Here is a 26,003-nt window from a genome sequence, read left to right on the forward strand (position 1 = left end):
CAACACAGTCAAATTAGTTTAATTTAAAACAAAAAGTAACAATAATCTGAACATAGTAGGAGTTTATTTTTTATTTGCAATAATACGTTTTCCTTCTCTTCATAACACAAGTATGTAGGTAGAATCGATGGCCAGCCTGCAGTATGCTGCTTTAGAAACATGCTTCCCATAGTTTACTCATTGTTACCAACTTAGCGACACTTATGTTTAGAAACTATTCAGACCTCTGTATGAAAGTCTGTGAAAAAAAAAGAAATTGTAATTGACTTACTTTGCTGTGACATAAGCTATGGCATACAACCAGTTATAAATATTCATGTTTTACTGGTTTTGCTTGCAGGCCTCCAATTGAACTGGAGGGTTAAAACCAAATCAAAACTTTTTAACTATGATGAGTGCAGCATCTTTATAGTCAGAATCACCAGGAAATCCAATAAAGTGGGTTGAAATTACAAAATAAAACAGAAAGTTTGGTACAGCAAGAAGCTACATTCCTTACTATGAGTTGGCAACAGTAAACTTACCACCACCAGTTTTAAAAAACATGACCTTAATATGAGTAATGGGTCGATATCACAACAGGAGATATTTCCAAACATCAAATTTGTTTTATTTCTGTCAATGTGCAGCAACAGGTGGGGAGGGGGCATAGTTACTATATGTTCCACAGAGCTGGAGAAAACTCAGACTGGCTCTTTTATGGGCGTTCAATTAAAGCAACATTTTGAAACCTTTGTATGCCATATAACCAGTAACAACCTCATGACTATATATCCAAACCTGCCTTAAAAAAAGTCATCTTTAGATAAAGTCAGCTGCCACTTCATCCATTATTGAGTCAGTTTATTTGTACACTATCTGCTGTCTCTGGGTTCATGGAGTCGGAACCCATTTTTAAAAACAACAATTTTACTTCCCCCATTTTTAAACACTTCTATTTATCCAGAAAATTACCATAATCCCCTGGATGTTCACTCGTGTGCTCTCATGTCATTTAGAGCACTGCTTGTTTATTTATATCTGTGAATGAGATTAGGGGGGAAGATTACTTAGCGCAGACATATGAATAGCGATCAAAAGACTGCAGGATAGGGTAAGTCTTTCTGTGATTGCTCAGCTTTTTTTTCCTTTTCTTTTTTTTCCAAAATCTACCGCTTGGTGTATTAGAACAATGCAAGTGGCTGTGCTCCATACAGTGTGACAACAATAATACAAAATCCTCAGGGACTGAACCGCATGTAAACACTCCAGATCAGCACACTGGCACAAAGTGTCCTCTAATGCAGCAAAAATTAGCTTTGATCCTGACGGTGGGGTCGAGGGGGGGTTAAAGGAAAGTGGTAAACGGTTCAGGGAAGTGACATCACTTGTCGGACAAACGTGCCGTTTAAAACGCAGTTGGTTCTGCTATCTGTGAAAAGCAAAGTCTTGAGCAAACAAGCCCCCATTACAATTATTACTATTTGAAGCAAAAAAATTGGACACAAAAGTGACACTCCCAATGATTTATGAGCAGCTTCAAAGTCTTTTTGTGTGTGTGTGTGTGTGTGTGTGTGTGTGTGTGTGTGTGTGTCCATCTATGTTGCACAGGGTGGAAGGAGGCACCGGTCCAGTCAATTATCAGTGGGAGGACAGAGAAACGTGTCACTCATGTGTACACAATGAAAAAAAAAAAAAAAAGACAGGGGGACAGCAAAAATACAAGCAGCTGAAGCCTAAAAAAAAAAATGTCCAAAAATGCAAATGAGCCTGCATACAGATGCAACTATCAGCATCGGCTCGCAGTTTTGACAAAGAAACTTTGCGAGGAGGATTTATTTGAAGCGGCGAACGAAAAGGAGGGGACAGATCTCGGAACCAGTTGGCTAATTATTTATCCTGCTGGTTTTATGGCTCTCATTAATTTTCCTCCCCTCTCTCTTTACCTTCCATTGAAAGTCTGAAGTCAACGTGCATCTGGCGCTGATAACGCCGGGGTCTCAGCCTGCTTCGCAGCCTCCTTTCCAACCCACCCACACACAAACACACACACGCACACACACACCTCCACGAGGAAAAAAGGAGCAGTTCTGGCGCACTCCCTTCTTGAATAATGCCATTAAAAATAGCAGCCAAAGCAGCAAACCATGCACTCGTGCTGGATGGTATTTTGGGAGAAGGTATAACGTCACCTCCTTAATTCATGCGGCATTACACTGAAAGGGGTGGCGGTCCAGAGAGGTGCAGCAATTTCGGCATCATCAAATTAATTTTGTATATGTTATAAATAAAGATGCTCCAATCAGAGTTTGGTGCTCAGTTTCTAATTTTTGACCCGTCAATGCAGATGCCAGGTACAATTTCTCTGTGATTAACAATGTTCAAATATTTTTGTCCAGCCTTCCAGCTGTCAGGAGCCAATTATTATTTATATTGGCAGCAGAGGTGATGTCCCACTGTGTGCATGAGAAAGTGAAAAACAAAAGGGTTTCCACATTTTAGCAGGAACACAAAAGTACGACTTCAATAGCATTGCCAGCTATAAATAGTTGTACAAATTGCACATCCTAACCATAACTTTAAGATTTGTAATTTTCTGCCAAAAGTTTCAAAAGTGGCATGTCCCGGGTGGCAGACACAGGTCTTCCTGTCTGCCAGAGATCAACTTTGCTGCTTTTCTGTTAGCTGCTTAAGTCATCGCAGATTTAAGTTGCCAGACTGACAAAACGGGCCCAAGGCGGGAAAAAATTACTTCCGGGTGGTTTGTTGTTCCTTCAAAAGTTGGTTCTGAAACAATTCTTTAAAAGTGCAAAAAAGTGAAGAAACAAAATACCCAACATATCCTAAAGCCTAGCTCTCTGTTGTAGCAGCCTGAATGAACAACCATTATGAAAATAGTTTTCTTTAAAGAGGAAGTTTTAAAAAAATTGACTTCTTTGAGCTTTATATCGTGTTATAATGTCATTTCCTGATCAAACACACACCTGAGTGTTGCTTTGAATAATTCATGCATGGCGGCCATTGGGGGTGTCTAAGTGTCTAGGTGTCCATTAACCCAAAGCCTTACTCCATAGCCGAGCTCCCACCCAACATAGCACCCCTCCCCCACAACTCCTCCACTCAGCTCCTTCAGACTAGCGGCAGCAGTAATTAACACCTGGTGGAACTTCAAGCCTTCTGAGCTCGTAAGAACGCCTGTGAACATCATGGAGGAGCGTTGTTCTGATGATGTGCTTAGGGTCAGGGTGGGGGAATGTCAGAGAGGGTAGGAGGTTCTTAAAGAGACAGAGGCCAATTTGAAGGTGCTATATCCAGCTATGATGAAAAATCCAATTTCTTAGCTGACAGTTACTTATGTGGCTGGGAAACATAACACCGCCCCTTTAAACATCATCTCACATGTATTTGACTCATGATATTGGAAAAAAAAAGCTGAAAAACTTCCTCCAGCAGTAATTACTTCAACACTGAAGAGTGTTGTTAGCATGACCAGGTAGTGCACATGGTTGGTTTGCTCCTTTATCAGAAAAAAAGAAATGTTTTCCTAATCATCCTTATCAGAGTCAGCCAAATTGATGATTCGGTCCACCTCTAATTAGAAAACAAAAGATTTCAAAGAATCCATTCAATGAAAAATTGCCCCCCCCCCCCCCTTGTTTTTTCCGGCAAATGCTCCATCTAATCTCCCTCTCTGTCACCTTCTGTCACTTGCTTTTCAGGGGAAGGGTGCTTAAGATTGGCCAAGCCTTGCTTCTCTGGTGAGATCGCACCCCAGCAGGTCTGAACAGGGGCCTGTCCGCCACTCCCTAATGTACCCCGCCTGGCTTCTCACACTCTCCAACACCCCCTGTCCCCCTCCACCCAGAGCTGTCCATCACCCATCACCCTGTCACAACAAATGAACAGAAACCCCTCATACAGAAAAGGTCTGACTGAACCAAGCAGCTAATTTGAGCCATTTCTTTCTTAGAGGGTGAACCGATAGAGGCTGCGAAACGGGTCATATTTTCAAAAAGAGACACGGAGTGGGCGAGGATGGCTGAAAAGCAAATATTGCCGACTTGTGCTGACTTCAAACAACAGTCAGATGGCAGAGACTACCTGAGCAGTAGAGAGGGGCGACACCGGAGAAAGGGCTAAAAGAAGTCTCGGTGCTTCCTTTCATGCCCGTCTTTACAGGAAACCGAGAGCATTTTATTTCTCCTCTGGCATGCAGAGAAAAGTAAACATGACACACTTGTGGTTCATGGAAATTGGAAATTTCAGAGTGTAATCAGGGCTTCTGTGTTTCAGAATTAGATGTAAAAACCTCCGCCGAACCTTTTGCCATCCCATATGTCTTTAAAAAAACTCGCTTCAAACATATAAAAATGCCTTTCTGAGTCAGATCCTGCTTACGGTTAACTCTGTTTGAAGGTTTCACACCCAAACCGTTTTGCGCAGAAACACACGTCCGGGTCAGGTAGACTCACACGCCGCCACAAACTTAAAATGGAAGAGAAAACTTAACCCAGTTAGGTTCTGTCTGACTCTCCGCAATGCCCCGGTAACGCTTTGTGGCAGTGCCGTCGGACTATCAGTGCTCAGGGGTCGCGGGCCTGGCCGGTCAAGATAAAAGAAGCCCTGATGAAATGAAGCATGTGGGAGCAAAAGAGGGGCTGCTCTGCACTGATGGAAGTCACTCTGAAAGGTGAGACTGTTAGCGGTGTGGCACTGACCCAAGCGACCCGGCTCACCGCTGGAGCTCCAGCAACTCTGCAACAATCCTGTCTGAGAAGAAGGGAGGTGGCACAGATATGAATCACTTCCCACTAAAGCTGCAGTTAAAACTCCGACAGTAGCTCGTGTGGATTCTGCACACTTTTATCAATGTTTGTTCTTGATATATTGGGGCAATTTTGATCGCAACATGAAACAAAATGAATGAATTATTAATAGGGGCTCTTTCAACGTTAACCAAATGCTAATGCTTTAGCTTGCCTCAAGAAGTAAGAGAAACTTTGGAAGCAGCATCATTTGCTTCTCTTAACTGTTTTCTATTTTATCGAAGACCTTATTAAGTCAGATATTTTAAACGCATAAGAATATTACAGAAAACGCAGAACAGTGGACTAGTGCCTAGTCACAGTTCAATATTTATTGATTTATTGATTTTTCTATGGAACGTAACTGGATAATTAGTAAAAAAATTTGCCTATTCATTGATTTTTTGTGTGTGTGTGGAATCCATCTAAGTTACTAGAGAGAAAATGCACCTTTGAAAACTGAAATACTCAGTCCAAGGATAGTTCAACTGGCCATTTGTGGACCCTGGAATGATTTTCTAACCAAATAAGTCAGGCACAACACAAAACATTCATTTTCAATAACCAGCCTTTTGAATTGTCCTTAAGTTCACAGTAAATCTGACCACATTTATCCAGAGACTTTTACTTTAAAGCAGGTTTTAATGCACCTCTATCTGCATTTAATTAATTTAATAAACATGAACAAATGCAGCTGGTGTTTTCATAGAGAGAGTGACCCAATTCCCTTTCTTGTGCTGAACATAGACTAAGTCTTTGTATGTTTTTCTTTTTTCCAAAATAAGTCCCAAAGAATTAGCAAACTGGATCCTCTTCTTTTAATGAGGCAAATGTGCAAAACTCCTTTTCAGGTTTTGGACTAAACATTGATTCTATACAAATAAATTTAATTCATTTTCTTTTGTCAAAATATTACATGCTTACATTGTTGTTGAGCTGTTAAAGAAAATTGGCAATTTGTTTGTGGAGTTAGCTCTTTAAAAAACTACTTTTAACTTGATGATTTTGGCCCATGTGACAAAAAGTTTGGACACCCCTGACTTAGTTGCTACTTGACATGTTTTTTTTTGTGTGGCATTTGCAAATGACTGGTGAATAAATTCATAGCTGAAGTATGTCTCTAATCAAAGACTTCAATATTTATTATTAAATAGTAAAATAGTCTAATTTGGTGTGGTGATCTGTGAACATCAGTTTTCATCTGGATTTATTTTTGGCTTTCAACTGGATTTCCTCCAGGATTTTCATTTAGCTTGCACTGGCCAGCCATCAACTCTGACCAGCTTCCCTGTCCCTCCCCAGAATGATGCTGCCACCACCGTGCTTCACAGCAGAGATGGTGTTTTCAGGTGCAAAACTTCACACTGTGTAATCTGAGTCAGTTAAGTAGAACGGCCATGACTTGGTAGGTGAGCGGTGGAAGACGAAGGTATGAACAGTGAGATTCCTGAAGCTTCAAAATCGCAACTTTGACCTGTCCAGCGTTTCCTTCGCTCTTTGTGATTCTGTTAACTCGGTAATCTTGTCTAACAAACATCTGAGAACTTAATTCAACAGCTGTGTTTATGCAGGGATTAAATTACTCACTGTTTATTAATGAAGCGATTTCTGAAGGAAAATTGGTTCCACTGGATCGAAGTATGAATATAAATGTCCACCAATGTTTCCAGACTTTCATTAAAACAAGGAAACCCTCCACTTTACAACAACTTTGTCACTCTTAGGCCTGGCATGACAGCAAATTTTCCTGGACGATAAATTGTCCCAAAAGTTATTGCTATAAACAAAAATGTTGTATGAAGGCGATTTTCAAGTGATACAGAGGTAATGGCATAACAGTGCAACATTCTTAGAGATCAATAAACATTAAATTCTAACAAACATTCAACGCTGGAACTGGAAGACATTTTAAATATCCAAAATAAATACACAAAATGATAGAAACAAGAAATAAAATTAGTTTAAAGTCTCTAAACAAAATTGTCCTTCAAAAAAGGGGCTAGTTGAGACCAAAGCACCAGACTAAAGAGGTTAGTCATTCAGTTTTTGGCACAAACAGAGAAATAAATGAAGATAAATCATGAAATTGGAAATTAATGAGCCATCATGCGATAAACTGATTTATTGCTCTGTCACATTTTAATACATGAAATGGATATAAAACACACCGAAGTTTGTGGTTGCAGTTTTCTACGCTGCTGTCTCCCCTTTCCCCGAGTCATGACCCATTTAAATATTCCAACTCCTTCCGATAAAGTTGGAAGCTGACAACAATGAGGACGGAATTCCATAATCCTCAGCACCTGATTGAGCCGATGACACAAATCGTTATTTACTGCTTGCGCACGGTAGTGGTGCGCCGCGTCGCTATCACTGAGCTGGTCAATATACATCACCATGCCCTCCTCCTCCACGGGATTACGCCTCTTATCTGAAATGATATTGAATAAAACACACCTGCTGAAAACACAGAGTGGAGTGTTCTTGCTTGGCTTATGCTTTGAGAAAAAAAAATTATATATATATATAAATATATAACTCTTTATTGGAATTAAGATCCAAGTCAAGATTAGCTGCAGAAACAGCAGTTAGATTCCTGTTCCAGCGCCATGTCCTACACTTTATTCTTCGCTGCCTGGGGACCAGACCACAGTGTGCTGTTACCTACGAGCCACAGGGGTGTAATAGAATGCCTTTATGAAATATATAGCAACACCCCAATACCTTCTACAGATCATAGCATGAGGCTAGGACTTTCAGTGAGTTTCTGTGTGTGTGTGTTAGTAAGGCAAAGAAACAGAAATAAGGTCCCGCGGGCTGACTTATGAAGACGTCCTGAAACGACCTGAAATGAGATATTCTCTGATGTTCCTTCACTGTAATTTCATTAATGTGCATGAATTGATGGTATAGGATCCATTTATGCAGCGTAATTAGTTGCAACAACCTCCCTAAGCAATCCTGAGCCATCCATTTAAAGGTCCCGAATGTGGCCTAGAGAGTTTTGTTGCACTCAATAGTTGTTCTATTTACCTTATAAAAACCCAAAAGTATTTGCACCCTTACACATTTCTTTTGTTGTTTTTTTTTTTTTTGTCACACTTTAATGTTGTTGATAAACAAGTTGTAGCATCCTGACACAGTCCTGTGCAAAAATACTTCCATGAGATACTTTTAGCAAGTAATAATGAAGTTATAACCCAAAAATGGCTGCGCATTGACTATCAGTTGGCATGAAATTCAGAGTTTCACAAGGCAACTCCAAAACTTTGAGTTTTTATTAATTTTTTTCCAGCTATCCACAGACAGATTTGCTAGCGTGCTTTAGAACATTCTTCTTTTGCATTAAACAAAATTTGTGGATGGTAAACAGAAGACCAGACATTCTCATTCAATATTTCCTGCTTGGGAGCAGAATTCATTCGATTACCTTGCTCGATTGATTTATGCGTTCTTGGTCCTTTTGTGACCTCCTGGATGAATCTTTGTTGTGTTCTTGAATTAATTTCAAGAACAAATTTCCTGAGAAGTTTCACCACTGTTCCATGTTTTCTCCATGTGAAGTCATTAAGAAAACGTGGTCAGCCGAGGACCTAAAACCTTAGAGATCCTTGAATTTCTTTGGATCAGGACACAATTGAACACTTTTACTGAGCTTTTAGCCTTCTTCATTAAGTGATTTTTGTTCCCGTTCTACAGTGTAGCCAAAGCAAAAACAGAAGGAATCTGTTTTGGTGGCTTTTGGTATATCTTTACTGGTGTCATTTATCCATTTTCCTTTCAGTCGTAGTGTTTTACTTCTCCCCGACATCAACTCCCATCCCACGCAGCCAAGCCATCACATCCGCGCCCCGCCACTGAGCTGTTTTTCTTTTGAATCGAGTAAAGCCTTTTGGTGAGTGTGGTTAGTGCACTTGGGCTGAGGATCTGATGAGAAGTGTGGGGTCTGTCACATACACATGCTCTAAGTACGTTCTAATTAGTTGATGTATGCAGGACCTCGTCCACGTTGGAGGGGTATCAAAAAGCAATCAACGCCCCATCCCTGATGAGCTCAGAGAGACACACAGATCCACATTGTCTGCGGAAAGATGATGCGTGGCTGGACCTCAAACCCCCGGCTTTCCAAAACCACCATAATGCCGCGCAATCACCAGACATTATGCACGGATCTGAACCCCCAAAGCCACAGGCTAGAAGGAGAAAAAAAAAGAAAGAAAGAAAGAAGAGGGAATGTTGAGTTCATAATTCAAAAGCCTGATTACCACGGACGCTCTTTTGAAAAGCTGTTGCGGAGAGCCAGAAGTGGGAGAATTGGCCTGTGAGTGCCACAAAATATGCTTTTAAATGCAGAGGGGAGGCATGTTTAAAAAACTGTCATGATTAAGAGCAATAGAGGGGAGATGGTAGAGAAATCAGCCGAGTTAAGATGACAACTAGTTGCCATGGAAAATGGGAGTCGGTAGCGGGTGTAAAATGAAGAGTTGATTCTTCTCAGTGGAGGGAAATCGAATGGAAATACAGAACCAGCCATAGCACAACTCAACGTTATCAGCATGAAAATGGTGGAAAAAAACCCCGAATATCCTAAACATATGATCTAGAATTTTGTCACCCATTCATAATCTAATTTGACCAGAGGGCATGAAGCCGATTCGTTTCAGTAAAGACCATAGGTGTTTCGGCTGCAGGCTCCGGCGGAGACAGGCATGTGTGTCGCACAAAGACGGTCGGTTCGCTTCGTACCGAAAGGGAGTCTGTATCACCATCTTATCTTCAAAGGACTGGGCAGGGGCTCAGGGGGAGCTGTGCCACCGCCTCGCCTCCGCACAGACACACACACACACACAGAGGGGGGATTTGGACCTGCAAGCAGGAACCAGAGATCTCTCGGCCGGCACCCAGGCCTGGACCCTCCTCCAACTCGCCCGCGGAGAACAGGCAGGGTTCCTGCACACGCGGCACGACATCAGTGAGCTGATCCCCCACCACCACCACCACCGCCGCCGCCGCTACCACCCTCCTCCGCCTCATCATCTCTCTCCTTCCTTTCCTCCTCCTCCCCTGCAAAGCCCCTCTGCCGACTGCCTGCCCATTTGCTTGCTGGCCTCAGCTTGACGGAGGGGATGGGATCTGAACTCAACTTAGACACAGAGTTTCCACATTTCACAGATGGCTGGGAGAGGCTTTGCATGAGGTGAGGAGACAGAGAGATGGAAAGGAAAAAGGGAGAGAGAAAAAGAGAGAAAGGCAGCCTGATCGGCGGCGCCGAAGCAGGGCCGATTTCACACCGCGGTTGAGAGCGCTAAAGCGGGCCGCCGTTAATCCACTCACTGAAGGGAAGGCCTGGAGCTATTCCGCCGCCCGACCGCCATCTCTCTCCCACAAAGCCATAAACGGTGCATTATACAACTGGGCTTCAGAGACACTGCTGATAGGCTGATAGGTGGCAGACAAAGACCAAAAGAGTCCACAGGAGCGAAGCCACATGCAAGGGACCGAGGGGCCTTAGCGCGGTAGCAGAACAGCGACGCATTTATTCAGCCAAGATCTCCCAAACGCTGTACCTGGTGAGGTGAGGATGGTAAAAGGGGGCTATATCTGTCCCTCAGATGGAGTTAGTTCAGCCTTTTAGATTAATGCCTCAAGTCACAGATGGACACGCGCCAAAACTCCTCCTTCGTCTGCTCTCCAACAAAACAGCTCCGCTTGTCCCCCTCCCAACTCGTATCTATGGAGTTACCAAAAGTCTCCGAGATGAGTCTTTTGAACTTACAAAAAAAGGCAATCATTGTGAATAAAAGGAGACAGAAAATATATAAACATGGGGGAATTTAAATAAATTGCCACAAAGAAAATCACGTTGAGGGCAGCGAATTATGTAACGATAAGGCCCGCCACCAGCCTAAGCCACAAAATGAGATGTTTTACATGAAACGAACAGCGGTCTAGATTAGGGGGAGCCGTCCTGTTTAGACATGAAGCCAATTGGGTTGATATCACATGTGGAGAAAATGTGAAAGATAAGTGGGAACTATGAGAATTGTTATAATCCAGCTGTAACAAAAAGCTGAAGTACATTGGCTTTTTTTCCCCCCAGAAGTGCTGTGCGATAAACATCTCTGATGAAAGAAGTTCATTACTTGTGCTCTGTGTAATGTAACATGCCGTATTATGAGTGTATGCCAACCTACAGTGAAGCGGCCTATAATGAAGTCCCGGGCATTTTAATGGACATCATTAGGTGAAAACATATAAGAGATAATTATGGTAATTACAAATCCCTTTTATTCACCCCGAGTCTTTGACAAGGAGGTTGTCATATCAACCACTTCAAACAAACAAAGAGTTGTTGTCTCTTCCCCTAAATGATGTCCGGTTCTATTTGGATGGGAATTGTCTCCGGATTATCCTTTTTTTATTGTTTGGTTAGAGGCTCTGAATGGAGGCTACATTTCTTTTTCTTTTTTTGTGAAAACTTGATTAAAACAAGCGATCCACAGTAGTTTGAATTTGACTTGCATTTGCATTTCCACTTCATTACAAGCGAGACCTTGATCTTTAAAGCAGCTCCCAGACAAAGCTAATGGACATGTCTGTTAGGCATGGGCCCCCGAAGGAAAACCTATTTAACATCAGACATCAGTAAGGACACATTGTTGTTTATTCTATAGTTTTTTTGTAACAAGCCCAATTCCATGAAATCTTTTGAAATCAAATCAGAATGACATGTCTCATTAAAGTTTAGTCTGTTTGTCTAGCTAAGCGCTGTCCAGTATGTGACTTTGTCTCTTTTCAAGCTGGCAGTGCTGTAAATGTGCTTGAGACTCTTATTTTGAAGTAAACAAGGAAAAAGCTTTTAAGTTGGTCTGCTGTTATATTTGCAATATATGCTAATATTTCATCTATACAAAATATATACTTGGGTACAAAAACACTGAAGTATCCTTAACCACTTTCACATCATTTATGTGACACCATTCCGCTGAGGTTAGCATCCCTGGTCTTCTTTATCTATTGAGGGTACAGCCAATCATTGCCAAGGAAAATGAATGCCGCAACTGGATCGGCAGCTTTGCAAATACCAACCAATAGCGTGTCAAGTACATTTTGCCTATTCAGCTTGAGTATGTCAGTTACCCAAGCTGAATTTTCTTCCGAGTATTTTAGTTCTAAGAAAAATGAGTGGACAGGCAAATTTGACACAACATCCCATAGAAAAATCTGCTAATAGGTGAATCCGAGAACACTGAACTTTGAATCAGAGGGGAGTCACTGTAAATGTATCAGGTGTTCACACCATATTTTTGATTTAGTTGATTTTCTAAACATCAAATTGGGCCACAGGGAGATGGAGCAAGCAGTCATTGTGCCATAGAAAGTGTACATCATGGACAAGTTGCCAGTCCTTCACAGGGCAACACAGAAATACACTGGACAACAAAACATGCACACACACACAATCTAAGAAAAATTTGGAGACCAGTTAACTTGACGGTCTTGTTTTAGGACTGTGGGTGGAAGTCGGAGTACCCTGAGAGAACCCACACATGCAAAGGGAAACATGCTGCTATATGAACCCAGGACCTTCTTGCTGCAAAGCAGCAGTGCTGGTCACTGAGCTACGTAGGATTATTTTCCTAGCAGTTGCAACGATTGTTGGATTTATTTGAATTTAGTTCCACATCCAAAATATTTTAGGTTATCAAAGATGAAATAACAGTGGACAGGTTCTTCAAAACTCATGAAACGTTTATTTCGTTGTGAAATCACGAGAAAACCACAATTTTGTCTTCTGAGCTGGATATATCATTACTTTCTCTTCCCCTAAAGCCCTGTGTTACTGAATATAAACAATGGTTAAAGGAACAAAATGGCAAGCAGTGGAAATATTACAGCCTGTTCTGCTCAAGGAGAGGGAAAATAAGCATCTTGCAAGAGTTTACTTTGGTTTAATTTAACCCTGGCAACACTGTTATTTAGCCAGAGAGGGTCAACTCCAGAGCAGCACCAATAACAGCTGAAATCTAGCATGGAACATCTTTCTCAAGACACCACGAGTGAGCCACAAAAGACTTGGGTGTTTATTTACAATATGCCTCCAATCACTCTTTGTCACAGTTCCACGTTCCCCCAAACCGCACTCGCTGGAGATTCCATTTTTGCCCCTCTTTGCTACACAAACTCGTAATGTGGCAACGTCTTATCAGATCCTGCTTACAATAACAGATTCCCTTTGAGTCGAAGCTGTTGTTTAACTTACTCGGTCCCAAGGGGGAAAAACACGGTTCAAACAAGTCGGCAGACATGTGCCAGTCCACAGCAGCTGATGATGTCAACGGGTCTCTGCGAGCACCCGGTTCTTCCAGCACTTTCAATCATTGCCTTGTGAGATTACCGCTATAGGATATTACAGTACAAACTATGACCATGTGTCCCGCCGCCACAAAGCTTAGCAACATATTAGAGTTTGTCAAAGCAAGCTATTGCGCGGGAGAGATAGATACGGAGAGGAGGAGGGAAGCCATTGACCTTTGTGTCCTTCATATTTGCCTAGCTCCCCCTCAACCCCAATCTTAAGAGCAAAATCATCCGATCCCAAACTAACTGTCAGCTGGCTTGTGATGGTGACAAATCCAGCAGACATCAATCAATCAGATTTTCCCTTCCCCCACCCAAGGAGCCCCCCCCCCCCCCTCTCCGTTTTTGCCCAGGCTTATCATCTGACCCAGTTGTTATCCTGTTTCTGAAGCTTAAAAAGAACTTGATTATGGTCAAACATAAGATTCACAGACACATCCTAATACTCAACCAGAAAGGGAAAAAAAAGTTATATATATATATATATATATATATATATATATATATATATATATATATATATATAATGTGTCTTTTAGAAGCAATGTGAGCAGAAGATGTAATGACTCCCCCACCCCTTTTTTTTTTTTTTTTTTTTTTAAATGAGCCTCTTAATTCTATACTCATGCTGGAAATAAGGAGTTTGAGGCGGTTATCTTTGCTTTTCAGGGATGCACGATTGCATGAACCTCAGATAAAAATCCAATCTGATATCATAAGACAAAAAGGCATTTTAGTTGGCTACAGCACTTGCTCAGTGTCAACAGTTTTTAGTAATTACCAGATAAGCATTGTCTGAAATACAAACACACACACACACACACACACACACGCACACTCCCACAGACAAAGAAAATGGGCTGAATGTGAAATAATAGCGGCTGCATTTCTCTCCTGGTGTTTACTGTGTCACTTCACAAAGCCCGCTTTAAGACAATAAAAAGAAGAAGACGTGCTCCGCGCGACACGTCCCGGCCTTTTGTGGCTTGCCCAGTGGTGCACTCACTCAATCTAAATCTAATCAGCGATTTGTGCAATTTGCAATAAATATAATCAATCCTCATCAAATTGTTTCCACTTGAGCATCGTCTCGGTTTGTATATACGTGCGTCGCCCCTCGCGCTCTCGCTAATCACACGGAGGCAGATGCGGCCTCTGATCGCATCACGGGGGTAAGCTGTGCTGTCAACAGCTTTGCCGGCTTTGCACTGGTGCAAATCTAAACACAGCTTCTTTAAAGCATTAGCGTGTTTTCCGAGTTTGCTTTATAATTTCCCCAACGCATTTGACAGAAATTGTTTATCTGTGTACAAAGCTCTGTCATTAGTGATTTTCCGGCGAACCTTTAAGACGGTGTGCGTTTTGTAGCGTTTGTCTGGCAGGAAAATGCTGATGAACAAATCGAAGTGAAAGGCTTGTTGCTTAATCCTCGGGCTGCCAACTATCCCTGAACCGCAACGCCGGGCGCGTCTCAACCCCGCTGCAAAAGTTCCGCGTCTCGCCGCGCCCCCACAAATACAGCCTCGGTAATTCCTGCCAAGCCGGAGATTTAGACTGAACAGCTATTAGGCCATCACTCTCTGGAAGTGCCAAGCTACCATCCAGCTCAGAAAGCCCCCCGTCCTAACCCTGGCCATTTTATTTTTTTTTTTCAGAAAATACAATCAAATTCACCTTTCTTGTTGAGTCAAACATCGACCGATATTTACATTGTACAATGCCGAGAACGCAACGTGACAACGCCTGCTGCAAGCTGTGAGTCATCTTTCCCAACACGGTCCCTCTCATTCCTCTCATCCAAGATTCAGTCAAAACCCTAATATCAGTTTTGACAGATTCCATGAAAATGTTTTGATCATCTGTAGCTAATTCGATTGAAAGAAACAAAAAACGGGTCTGAATAGACACACACATGCGCACGCACACACACAAGTTATTTATAAGCCTGTGGAGGGAGACTGACACATTTCCACCCCTGGACTTTATTCGAGCGAACATGAAGGCGGGTTTCCTGTTGCAGGGCGCCGAGCTGTTTCTCTTCTGGGCCGCCGAGGATGTCAAAGCGCCACGCGGATGCGGTGAACTCAATATCCATATCCATGATGCATCAGAACCTTGGCATGGCACAAAAATAACTGCAATACCTCAGGAGCCACCTCAGAAATCCCCCTTAATTGAGCAATATCTTCATTCCTGATCCGTGCGCATCACCAAGGTGAAAAGGGACTGTGCAAGTTAAATGAAAGAAGAATTCATGATGTGTGGTGGCCTCTCTCTCTCTCACCCTGGCTATTTCCCCTCTTGGCAGAGGCCAAATAGAGAATGTTAAATGAGGCAATTGTGTCCTGGAGGCAAAAAACGAAGAGGAAAGAAAAAAAATACACACACGTACACACACAGGCAGTACCCGTGCTCTCTGCTCCAGCCCGGAGGAACATTCAGAAGTACGGCGAGGTAAATCCCAACCACCACACCGGGGTAGTTCACACCAAGCCTACCTTCCCAGGAGAGCCGGACACTCTGCTCTGTAATTTATAGGGCTTGGCTGGAGGAAATTTATAATCAACTCTGTGTCTCCTGCACACAAAAAAAGGAGGTCAGCGCAGGACATTTGCATTTCTGGTAGGCAAAAATAGCAACAAAAACACACAACTTCAAAACCTGCATGGAAGATGGCAAAGGATTCTTACTCTAATGTTACAACGTTGATCTGCAAGATTTTCTCTTTTGGCATTTTTAAATACTTCCATGTGTTAAAACAAAGAAGAAAACAACTCAGCTCTGATTCTAACAACCAGCTGCTAATTTGCGTTATGTATTGGAGATGAGGTGCCGATTTTCAAACCTGAGTGAAGTTGGTTGACCTTCAAAATCAAACCAAATTTGTGTCAAACATTTGTGCAGCAACAAAATTCATGTGTGCCTCTGTCTTTTCAAAGATATCAATAAACGTTTCCAGAGGTCAGCGAAGGTCAATCAGCCCAGTGAACAAGCTCATCTAGGATGAAGCTGGATGATAAAATGTCCCAGAAGAAACAATAAATCATGCACATGGAAATTATTGAGTTTGTTTTAATTTATCATGTGATTAATTGATTTATTGCTTCTGGTGACAGCAATTTGAAACCACCAGTTTCATTTCATTTTTGTGAATTAAATGAGGAGGCAGATGGTGACCTCTGAAAACTTTTTTTTTTTCCCATCTTAGAAAGGCACAAGCAAAACCATCTGCAGCACAAACGTTGCTCAAAAGTTTGACACTCAGGTTTTCCACAATGGTTGCTTTGCACGTTTGTTATGTTACACCTTGTAACCTCACCCCATTAAGTTTTTTTGTTACTATTAATTTCCAAAATGACTGAAGTTACATGGAAAAGTTGTGCTTTGATATTCTCACACATAAAAAAAAAGCATCAAAACTGACTAAACCTCATGTCGCACAAATCAATCATTTTAAGTTTCCGAATGTTTCTAAGTGTGATCCCATCATGGGAGCAAACATGCAGAGAGGCCTGTAGAAATGCCAGGATGTGCAAAGCGTCGTGTTAACAGGAAACTGATCCCCCCTTCCCCAGATCCCTCTCCTCCAGCAGTCCCACTCTGTCAGCTATACAGACATACTCTACGGTGACACCCCTGATAATCAGAGCTTTGTCTGGGTCTTAAAAGGACGTACTTGAACAACAGCGAGGCCAGAGGCCCTCTTTGCTGTAATGGCCTTTAGACATCAATATTTAAATCTCACATCTCAGCTGCGATTAGAATGCCGCCTTCTTCTCTTTTTTTTTTTTATTGTTGTTGTTTTTGCCCCCATCCTAACACAACAAGGTGGGGTTGAGAGAGAGAGAGAAAAAAGCTTAAATCAATGATCTTTGAGTCCAAACTAGATTCCTGAGCAGTTTGCCACTCAGCAGTGAGATAAGATAAACTCTCTTTGACCTGAGAGATGAAGTTGCCATGACGATCGGGGGAGTCCACTTTCTCTATTGATATTTTGCTGATGTAACAACAAATGGAACTAGATCCCGCGCCTGATAATGCTGATTAATTAATACCAATATTGATCGGAACGAGGAGGAGACAAGGCTATTAACTTAAAGCGGACTGAAAGTCAATTGTTGCCCGGGGCTCGGTGGGCATCGCCAATCTAAAATCTGAACAAACACAGGGGGATGCGCTCGAGGAACAAACTGTGGGAAAATTGAAAAGGCAGATGTATGTGAGATTTGATAACATTGGGTGAATATGCTAGAATGAGATAGGAAGCGAGACGGAAATGTTTCCAGAAAATGCAGCCGCGTTCACAGGCCAGCTGATCGGCGGTGTGCAGCAACAGGTTGAGAGAGGCACACCCTGCATTTCTGCACTCTCGCTGGGATGCTAGCAAAATGTGACTTTAAATCTGCTTAAAAAGCAAAATTGATAATTTTGTAAAAATATGCCATTATTTTAGGTGTATTCATAAACACACATCGTCCGTTTTATGATCTCTATGGATGGTTGATTGATGTTTAATTGCTTATGATAAAATCAATTAACTACCAATTGATAGTCAATCGGTACAAAATCTACCCCTTTTATATCAATTGACCATAAAAGGGGTAGATTTTTTTACATACATAAGTAAAACAAAAGGATATGATATAAGATGGAAATAATTCCAAAAATGGAGTGACATTCATTAGCCAGCTGACTGGTGGCGTGCAGCAACAGGTTGGGAGGGGCACACCCTGCCTTTCTGCATTCTCTTCAGGAGGCCATTAAAAACTGACTAAAGCATCAGACTATGTTTTTTGTTTGTTTTTTATTACTTCATACAAGTAACGAGTCTAATCCCGGCTGCACTAAAAGGCCTTTCCAGGGCTTCAGTTTTGTCTCAGACACATTTCAAAAATTAACATTTTTATCCAGAGCGGTGACAGATCCAGCCCCCCGAATGAAATGAAAACACAATGGCAGCGGCTTGAACCGGCGGTTATTGGAATAATAGCAGAGGAATTCAGGAAAGAGGAAGATAAAGAGGAAGCCTGGGAGAGGAAGTGACCTCCACCTTTGTGGCAACCCCTGCCCACGTCTCCCGCCGCTGCCCAGGGCACCGCAGGCTGATGGGAAGGGGGGACGGCAGCGCATCGGCCCCCAGCTCAGTGAACGCACCGCCGTCTCAAACAGAAAGGAAGCAGCAGCTTCCGTGCAATCCTCCCCCTATAGCTTTGGAGTCTGGAATAGAGGAACCAATCACAGCCGGGGAGGCACAAAGACCATATACAAAAAAATAAAAATAAAAACACTGTTCTGTTTTAGACACAAAATAAAGACGCAAAGAAAAAAAAGAAAAAAAAACACAATGAAAGGAGATGACATTCATCTGTATTGTTGTTTTGTGTCAAAAGTGAGGAGGCAATTGGGGATCCTTCAGCTAAGACGAGGCAACGGCACAAGCTGTTATTGGCAGGGAACAGATGTTTGAGGGAAAGTTGGCATTCAACGACCATTCTTCTGCTGACAGAAATCGACGAGAGAAACACGAGAGACGCGCCGTGATTGTCACCCAAATGAAAGGAGGACCCTTAAATATACAGGGAAGCTGGCACGCAAACGGGTTTTTTTTTTCCCTTCTTTTTTTTTTTTTTTTGATTCCTACACCCCCAAAACATCTGACTGCTTTGGGCTGCCAGCGTTCGGCGGGCCAAGGGTGAAACGCAGCGCGTACGCAGCTTCTCGGCGTACGAAGCAAAGCTGAGCTAAGTTGGAGGAAGAAGGGAAGGAAAAAAAAAGCGGATGAGAAGTCAAAGCGAGAAAAAACACACACGTAAAGCACATCAAGCTAACAGTTCCAACGGCTCTGCTAAAACCCGTAAGCACATGCTCGTCGCGAACGCACCAATGTATACTCGAGCAAACACACACACACACACACACACACACACACACACACACACACTCACATTCAGATACAGGATGTTGGCAGTCAATTCTGTAAACACTCCCCTTATCCCTTACTAGTGTAATCTGCCTCTGATAAATGCCCCTCCAAGATAGAAATGTCACCTGATATGATAAACAGTATGCTGACGTTACATAAAGTGGCCGTATGCTAAGGAGTTGGAGAGATTAACTGTGGAGCAGAGATGGAAAAAATGGTTGGTGTGATAAAAAGCAGACATTAAGCTGGAGCAGAGCGCCCCGCTCAGCTGTGGTTCAGGTTCACAATGACTGGATGAGGGAAGAACAGACACTCTGTTGTCATTTTTTTTCTTAAGGGTTACACACATGAAGCGTTAGCTAAAAGGTCAACGCGTACAAAGGAAGTTAGCAGTAGGTGGAAAACAGAACGTGAAATTGAGTGTTGCTTTTTCTCCCGAGAGTTTTACTGGACATGACATGAGCCAGATATTTGGTCATCTATTTAATTTGCTTCTGCAAAAATTTCACACTTTGCCATACTGAAATTCAGATTTTTTATTTTTTATCAAATTCTGGAAATTTGAGACTCAAAAACAAGTACAGTAGTTAAAAGGCTTCACTGTCTGCATATTCTACAGATTATTAAATAAAACAATGCGTTTTAAAGGGCTAGTTCACAGCTTTTTTAGATCAGCACCTCTTCAACATCTACAGAGCTGTTCAAATAATTAGAATATCACTGAAAAGTTTATTTCACCAAGTGAAGCACAATATATATGTAAATTAGACAAACACCTAAAGGTCAGAAGTTTGGGAATATATAAAACTTAAATAACTTTGATATTATTATTGACTATAAGGACCCTTTATTTACTTTATATCAGATCATTACCAAAATATGTCATATCTACTAGTCAGCTGCTACGAAGGTGAGCACATTTCTCCCTCGATTAGAAAACAGAACAAATGTGACACATTCTGGTGGCAAAACAAAACATAAAGCCAATGTGTGAAAACTTAAGGAGTTCATGCATCATTTATTAAGATGTTCTCTTCGGTTTTTTTCCATTAATTTTTGACAGCTAGCAGCAGCCTGTCTACTAAGTAGCTCACTGCAGATTCAGCCTGAGCACATAGCCTGACTAACCAACCAGCTAATATCAGCTGGTATTTAAAATGTATTAAATAGGTAGCAGAAAACTACTATCAAGTTTAACATGTTTTATCTCAATATTTTCCTTTGTATGAAAAAAAAATGGTGATTGGTAATTTTCCAAACGTAAATCATTTTGAATCAGGATGAGAATCTAACTTTGACACATCCTCATCCTCATTGAACACAGTGGTGTGTACAACTGCAAGGTTTGACATTTTGACATTACGACCTAGTGGTTGGCTGTGGGGACCTGTGCACCCGGCCGCCCAGGACCAATACAAACTTACAGTAATCACCACAGTCTGGTGCTTGATTTTCCACAATGGCGGGTAAAAGAGCCGCAGGATGCAACATGAATTCTCAGATGGTCTATAAAGCGGAGACAACAGTAAAAGGGGGAGAGCACTAAGTCAGTTTAATAAGCACATTTGACATCGGATGTCGGCGCCCAGACTCCGAGGGGGGTGCTTCAATGTGTCGCCATAAACACTGGCCAAGGCGCGCTCCCCCTACATCATCTATATGCCCCCCCTGCCCCTCTCACCCCTCTTTGCACGATACGAAACTTTGGGGGGCAATTTTACAGAAAAATTACTCCGAGGGGTCCCGGTTTCAATTCAGCCCGCCCGTATCTTTCCTTCCTATTAAGCATCAAAACGTTCCTCCTCTCACTGCGAGTGGAGGTATGGGCTCCACCAGAAGCTGAGAAGAGGCGGGTGGGGGCAGCTGAGAGGGAGGAGCGAGGGGAGTGAAGAGGGGATAGAGGGGAGCTTGGTGGAATTCACCCATCATATTACATCAGCTAATCGCACTCTGCCGAGCATCAGCGATATTTTCATCATTCCTGTCAATTTCTCCTGAATCCCTCCACCCCTTACATTTGAAATGACTAACAATCTGGGCAATTTATTGGCATATTGGCACAGGGTGATAAGGCTAAAAACAACAGCAGCCAGCAGCTGGCCCGGGGAGATGAGCTGATAACATTGATATGTGCTCCCACACAAAAACACCTCCACCGCTATCTCCTCTTTCTATCAAACTCTTATTACAATAAAAGTGAATGGGTTCTTTCTTTCTGTAAGAAAAAAAAAACAACAAGGAGGGCACCCAGAAAGGGGGGCGACGGGGATATATATTTATAAATAAATATATATATAAATCAGATGAAGCATTTCAGAAAGGGGGAAAGAAGAAAAAAAAAACAAGGAGGAAAATACATAATTTATCACTGTATTATCGGGATATCCAGGCAGCCTAATCAAGGAGCACTGAGTGACTATTTTTTGCCTTATCATCCAAAGTGGTGGAAACGGAGAAGGAATTATCAGCCAGCTGCAGATTGCTGGGCTGGAATTTTAATGGTAATAATCGGGTTTCTGATGGTATATCTCCTCTGCTTATCTTTCCCATTATCTGGCCTTATCTCCTCAGTCATCGGAGCAAATTAATGGCGCTCTTTCAGCATCGCCTTTTTATCGCCGCTCAGAGAGCACCCAAGGGGAAAGAATAAGCAAAATATTAAAATACTGCATAAATCACAATTTTAGATAACGGTCCAATGTATGCAGGATGGTGGGAGGAAAAAGAGAAGGGTGGAGGTGATGTGGGGTGGGGGGACTGCACCCAACAACCTTTTTGTCCTTTAGAATGACTGTCTGTGCCTGACTTTCTGTGTATTGCCTCCTGTGTCTTTATTTTCTTTTCTCTATTTTTTTTTTCCTCCGGAGTTCCCGGAGCGAGAACGAGGATCTAGGCTCCTGGTGACCTTTCTTCATCCAAGTGCTGCTTGGTTATCCAACCGCACACCACCAGCGACATATAAAGCAAGATCTTACACACGACATGCTAATGTAGCAAAAAAAAGGCCAAGTCAAAGTGACGAAAGCAGAACACAAGAGTTAGGTTTGCTTTCGCGACCACGACGACAACAATTCTGGAGGCACCGACGGGATTGGTCTAAACACCAGAGGGCCTGCTGTCACGTCACACATTGTTTTGGCTTTAAGGTGAATGCTGATGGAAACATGAGCACTAAACAGAAAAACTGAATCAAGTCTTTTTTTTTTCTCTAGTTAGTTTTTGAAGTGTACTGTGTATAAAGCTATTTAAAGGAGAAAAAGTAGAAAAAAAACAGAAAAAAGCTTAATTTCTTTTTTAAAAATATAGAAGTCAAACAATTATAGCAATAGATTGAAGTTTAAAAAGGAAAATTTAAACAACCCGTCTTTAATTTTCTAGAATCTCTAAAAATTCAAATATTAGTTTTACAAATGAAATAAAACGAAGCAGCACAAAATTGTCATTGGTCACCAAAATAAGTAAAGAAAACCACTCTTGTGCATCAACAGGCAAATTACTTCATTTATGCAAACACACACACACACACACACACACAAACGCGCGCGCAAAAACACCTAAACATGCAAACCGAAACATTTCGTTCAATAAAATGTTTTAAGTTCAACAGATCATCAAAACGCTCTTCCACATTATAAACACAACACAATCTGCCCTTTCTAACCTCCTTCAGAGCCGACATCCATCTGTCACACTGAACACACACACACAGAGCACATGCACACACCCACACACACTTATGACAGCTAAAACAGTGTGTTTACAACACCATATATTTCTGCCTCATCTGCAGGCAGCAGAAAATCATTCTGACTCTTAAGTTGTTTCAAAGCTATAATTTAAAAAAGAAACTAACCTGAACATGACCATGCAGGTCATAATCATATGCTCTAATTCCTTTAAACTGCATGAAAAATTATGAAAGGGAAGACTATAAAAAAAACATGTGTCCATTTTTAAAACAATTTCAAGAAAGTGTGTAATCTATAACTGGGTGCAACATTTCTATACAGTATATTTTACATATATTTAAGATAAACTACATATGCCACATTTACTTGAGTAAGGTTTTCCACTGCATGCTGCATGCATTCATGCACACACACCTGACGGTGTGTGCATGAGGGGGGAAAAACAGCTGAAAACTGTAGAAAGAAGGTGGAAAATACACAGCTTCTGTGTAAGAGTGTGTGTTGCAAACACACTCACTTTATATCGATGTGGGAAAACAATGACTTTTTCAAGTTAGTCTCGTTATTTTAGGCCTACAATTTCAATTTCAATCGCTTTATTATAAGACTCAAAGTGGTGCACTTTCCCCACACTTCAGAATTAACGCAACTATAAATTAAGTAAATAAGTCCGCGTTTTCCACCCTCTAGAACTTTGCAGGAAGTTCTCAGTCAATCAGGTTCAACTGTGGTCATTTCTTTTCTGAATTAATAATAATAATAATAATAATAATAATAAAAAAATAAAAAATTAAAAAAAAAGACACAAACGTAGCGCGGAGGTCGAGCGAAGGAAGCGCCGTGACAGGCAAGCGGAACACGGCGGCGGTGCAGTTGAGCGCTCCTGGAATCAGCTTCAGAATCATTTTCACTGTTCGGCTAAAACATCCCATTTAATAAGAAGCAAAAGAGGAAACTTACGTTTGATCTGCCGCGGGTTGCTCTGCTTCCTTCGGGACATGCCTGCTGTGCGGCTGCTCAGTGAATCCAGGTGTAGTAGTACTGACAGATCGATAGGTTTTGCTTCATCCAAGCAGTCGATTCTTTGGTGGGGTTGGTGGTAGGGGGGGGGTGTTTTTGTTTTTTAGGTGTTTTGTTGTTGTTGTTGTTGTTGTCTGCTGGAAACTATAAAGGCAGAAGAAGGGGGGACCGGCACTTTTTTTTTAAAAACGCACAAGTCTATCGTTCCGTCTGTCTTTTCCTTTATCTTTCTCGTCTCTCTGGCTCCGGCTCTGACTTTCTCTCCCTCGCGCACACACAGTAACACACACACGCACGCGCGTTCTCCCTCTCTCTCTCGCTCGCTCTAACACACAAATGCGCGTACACACACCCCCTCCCTCTCCCGCACTCTTCCTCTTTTTTTTCCCTCTCCTGCGCTTCGCTGCGATCCTCACGGACTGACTGGGGAGGTGAAAACGTTTCGCGCTTTTGTTTGAAGATAAGGTTTGTTCCTCCCCGGGCACCGTAGCCGCGCGGCGTCGTGAACTTCATGTGATCCGCAATCACTTTCGCTCCCCTCTTATTAATTAGGGGCGCCTCCGCTAATTAGTCCCTTTGTTTATTTGTTTTTTCTTTCCTTTTTTTAGAAATACTTTTGTTTTTTCATAACTTTGATGCAGAGTGAAAAAATATAGTTTTACTTTATTTATTGTAATGATGAACAAAGCAGGCAGTTTATTTTAGGTCGACCCTTTTTTTACTGCAGCATTGTAGTTAATACAGAGCTCCGTCTATATCGCTGACCAGTTCAGATCGACACACACCCACGCACACACACAGGAGGACTTCACTTCATAATGGCAACTGATGCTGCAGACAGTCAATGCTTTGACTATTTCGCTGAACTTTGACCCCATATTACCCTGAAGATGCACTGTAAATTGTTTTACAAAATTTTCAGTAATTCCAGCAGCATCTGTATTTAGCTGTACTGTAAAATCAATGTTAAACTAACATATATAAAGGAATCAGTACTGCAAACATAACCGCCAAAAAGAAGTTATAAAAAAAACTACACAAAATACAGTATATCTGAAAATGCATAACTGCTGTAATTCATTCAGATTTATGGAGTAGTATGCAGAAAGCAGTGTCTTCAACATGATGAAAACAGACGATACTGTACAGAACAGAGAACATAGTAAACGCAGCAAAATCCAAAGTAACACACTGTACGCTTTTCACACTGAACTGTTGCAAAGACAACGAACTGTGTTTACAGTGTGGGTCCACTTTGGCTACAAAATATTAAAAATGTCTGCAAGACGTTTTATTTCAGTTTCTGCAAAAGTGGGAGTTTGTTTCCTATTCTAACCTTATATGATAAACGAAAATATTCACAATTTATTATAGTTGGAGTGTGAAAGAAAAATCTTTAGGATATTCAGAAGAGAAATGAGAGTACAAAGAAATCATGACTGCTCCATTGTAAAAAAAAAAAAAAAACAAAAGAAGAATTTCAGAGGGTAATGCAAATCAGTCATTAAGATTTTTCAAACTGAAAATGAAATGAAATGAGTGATGTTGACTAAAGACTAATTCTAAGAACATGAACTTTTAGTTTTTGGTACCAAATTTTATGCAAGCATTCAGGTTGGAATTTAAGTGAAGCTGTTGACTCATCATTCATCTTATGAAGCAGAGATATAAGGCTGACATCCTTACATGGGTTGTTTTATGAAGTAATACACAGAGTTCAGAATTTCATAAGATTTATGATTGAGAAAGGTCTCCATTTTGGAGAAATGGTCCAAAGCAGAACAACTTTTTACATTTTTGCACATAAAAACGACAGACCAGATCATGAAAGAAACTGTCATGGTTCTGTTGCCAAGGAGAACTCAGCAGATTATTTTTATGGATCTTCTGAATCCATAAATTTCCTTCAACACTAATGAGACCAGATCCTTAATAATTAGGTTTATTCGGCATTGATCGGTGTCAGCTTGTGCGTTTTAAATGTATATTTAAAAAGATGACTGAATATTTGTTGTATGCTGTGATAACATTTAGAAAGTATTAGTTTTGTTCTTCTGAATGATTAACATGCATGTTTCCTGTTATATTTTGACTTCAGCACTAAACATATCAAATCTAATTTATTAGAATTTATTTGATCTAAAAAAAAAAGTTAGAATCAGACTCAATTTATAAAATAATTTTATTTAAGTTTATGATTAAAACTACACCAGTTTGATCAGTTAA

At 41.4% G+C, this 26,003-nt stretch overlaps 1 protein-coding gene across 1 annotated transcript in view; it reads right to left on the reverse strand.

Annotated features, from left to right (window-relative positions):
* LOC106961672 (zinc finger protein ZFPM2-like) overlaps positions 1-24,155 on the reverse strand; it is a 78,954-nt gene extending 54,799 nt beyond the window's left edge. The window contains exon 1 of the mRNA XM_015055559.1: positions 23,718-24,155. Within this exon, the coding sequence (XP_014911045.1) occupies positions 23,718-23,757 (40 nt within the window). The 5' untranslated portion in view covers positions 23,758-24,155. The remainder of the gene's footprint in view (positions 1-23,717) is intronic.
* Positions 24,156-26,003: the final 1,848 nt, after the last annotated feature.

This window comes from Poecilia latipinna, unplaced genomic scaffold (genome assembly GCF_001443285.1).
Source record: "Poecilia latipinna isolate Pla-1442-1.1 unplaced genomic scaffold, P_latipinna-1.0 Scaffold1320, whole genome shotgun sequence".
Classification (NCBI taxonomy): Eukaryota; Metazoa; Chordata; class Actinopteri; order Cyprinodontiformes; family Poeciliidae; genus Poecilia; species Poecilia latipinna.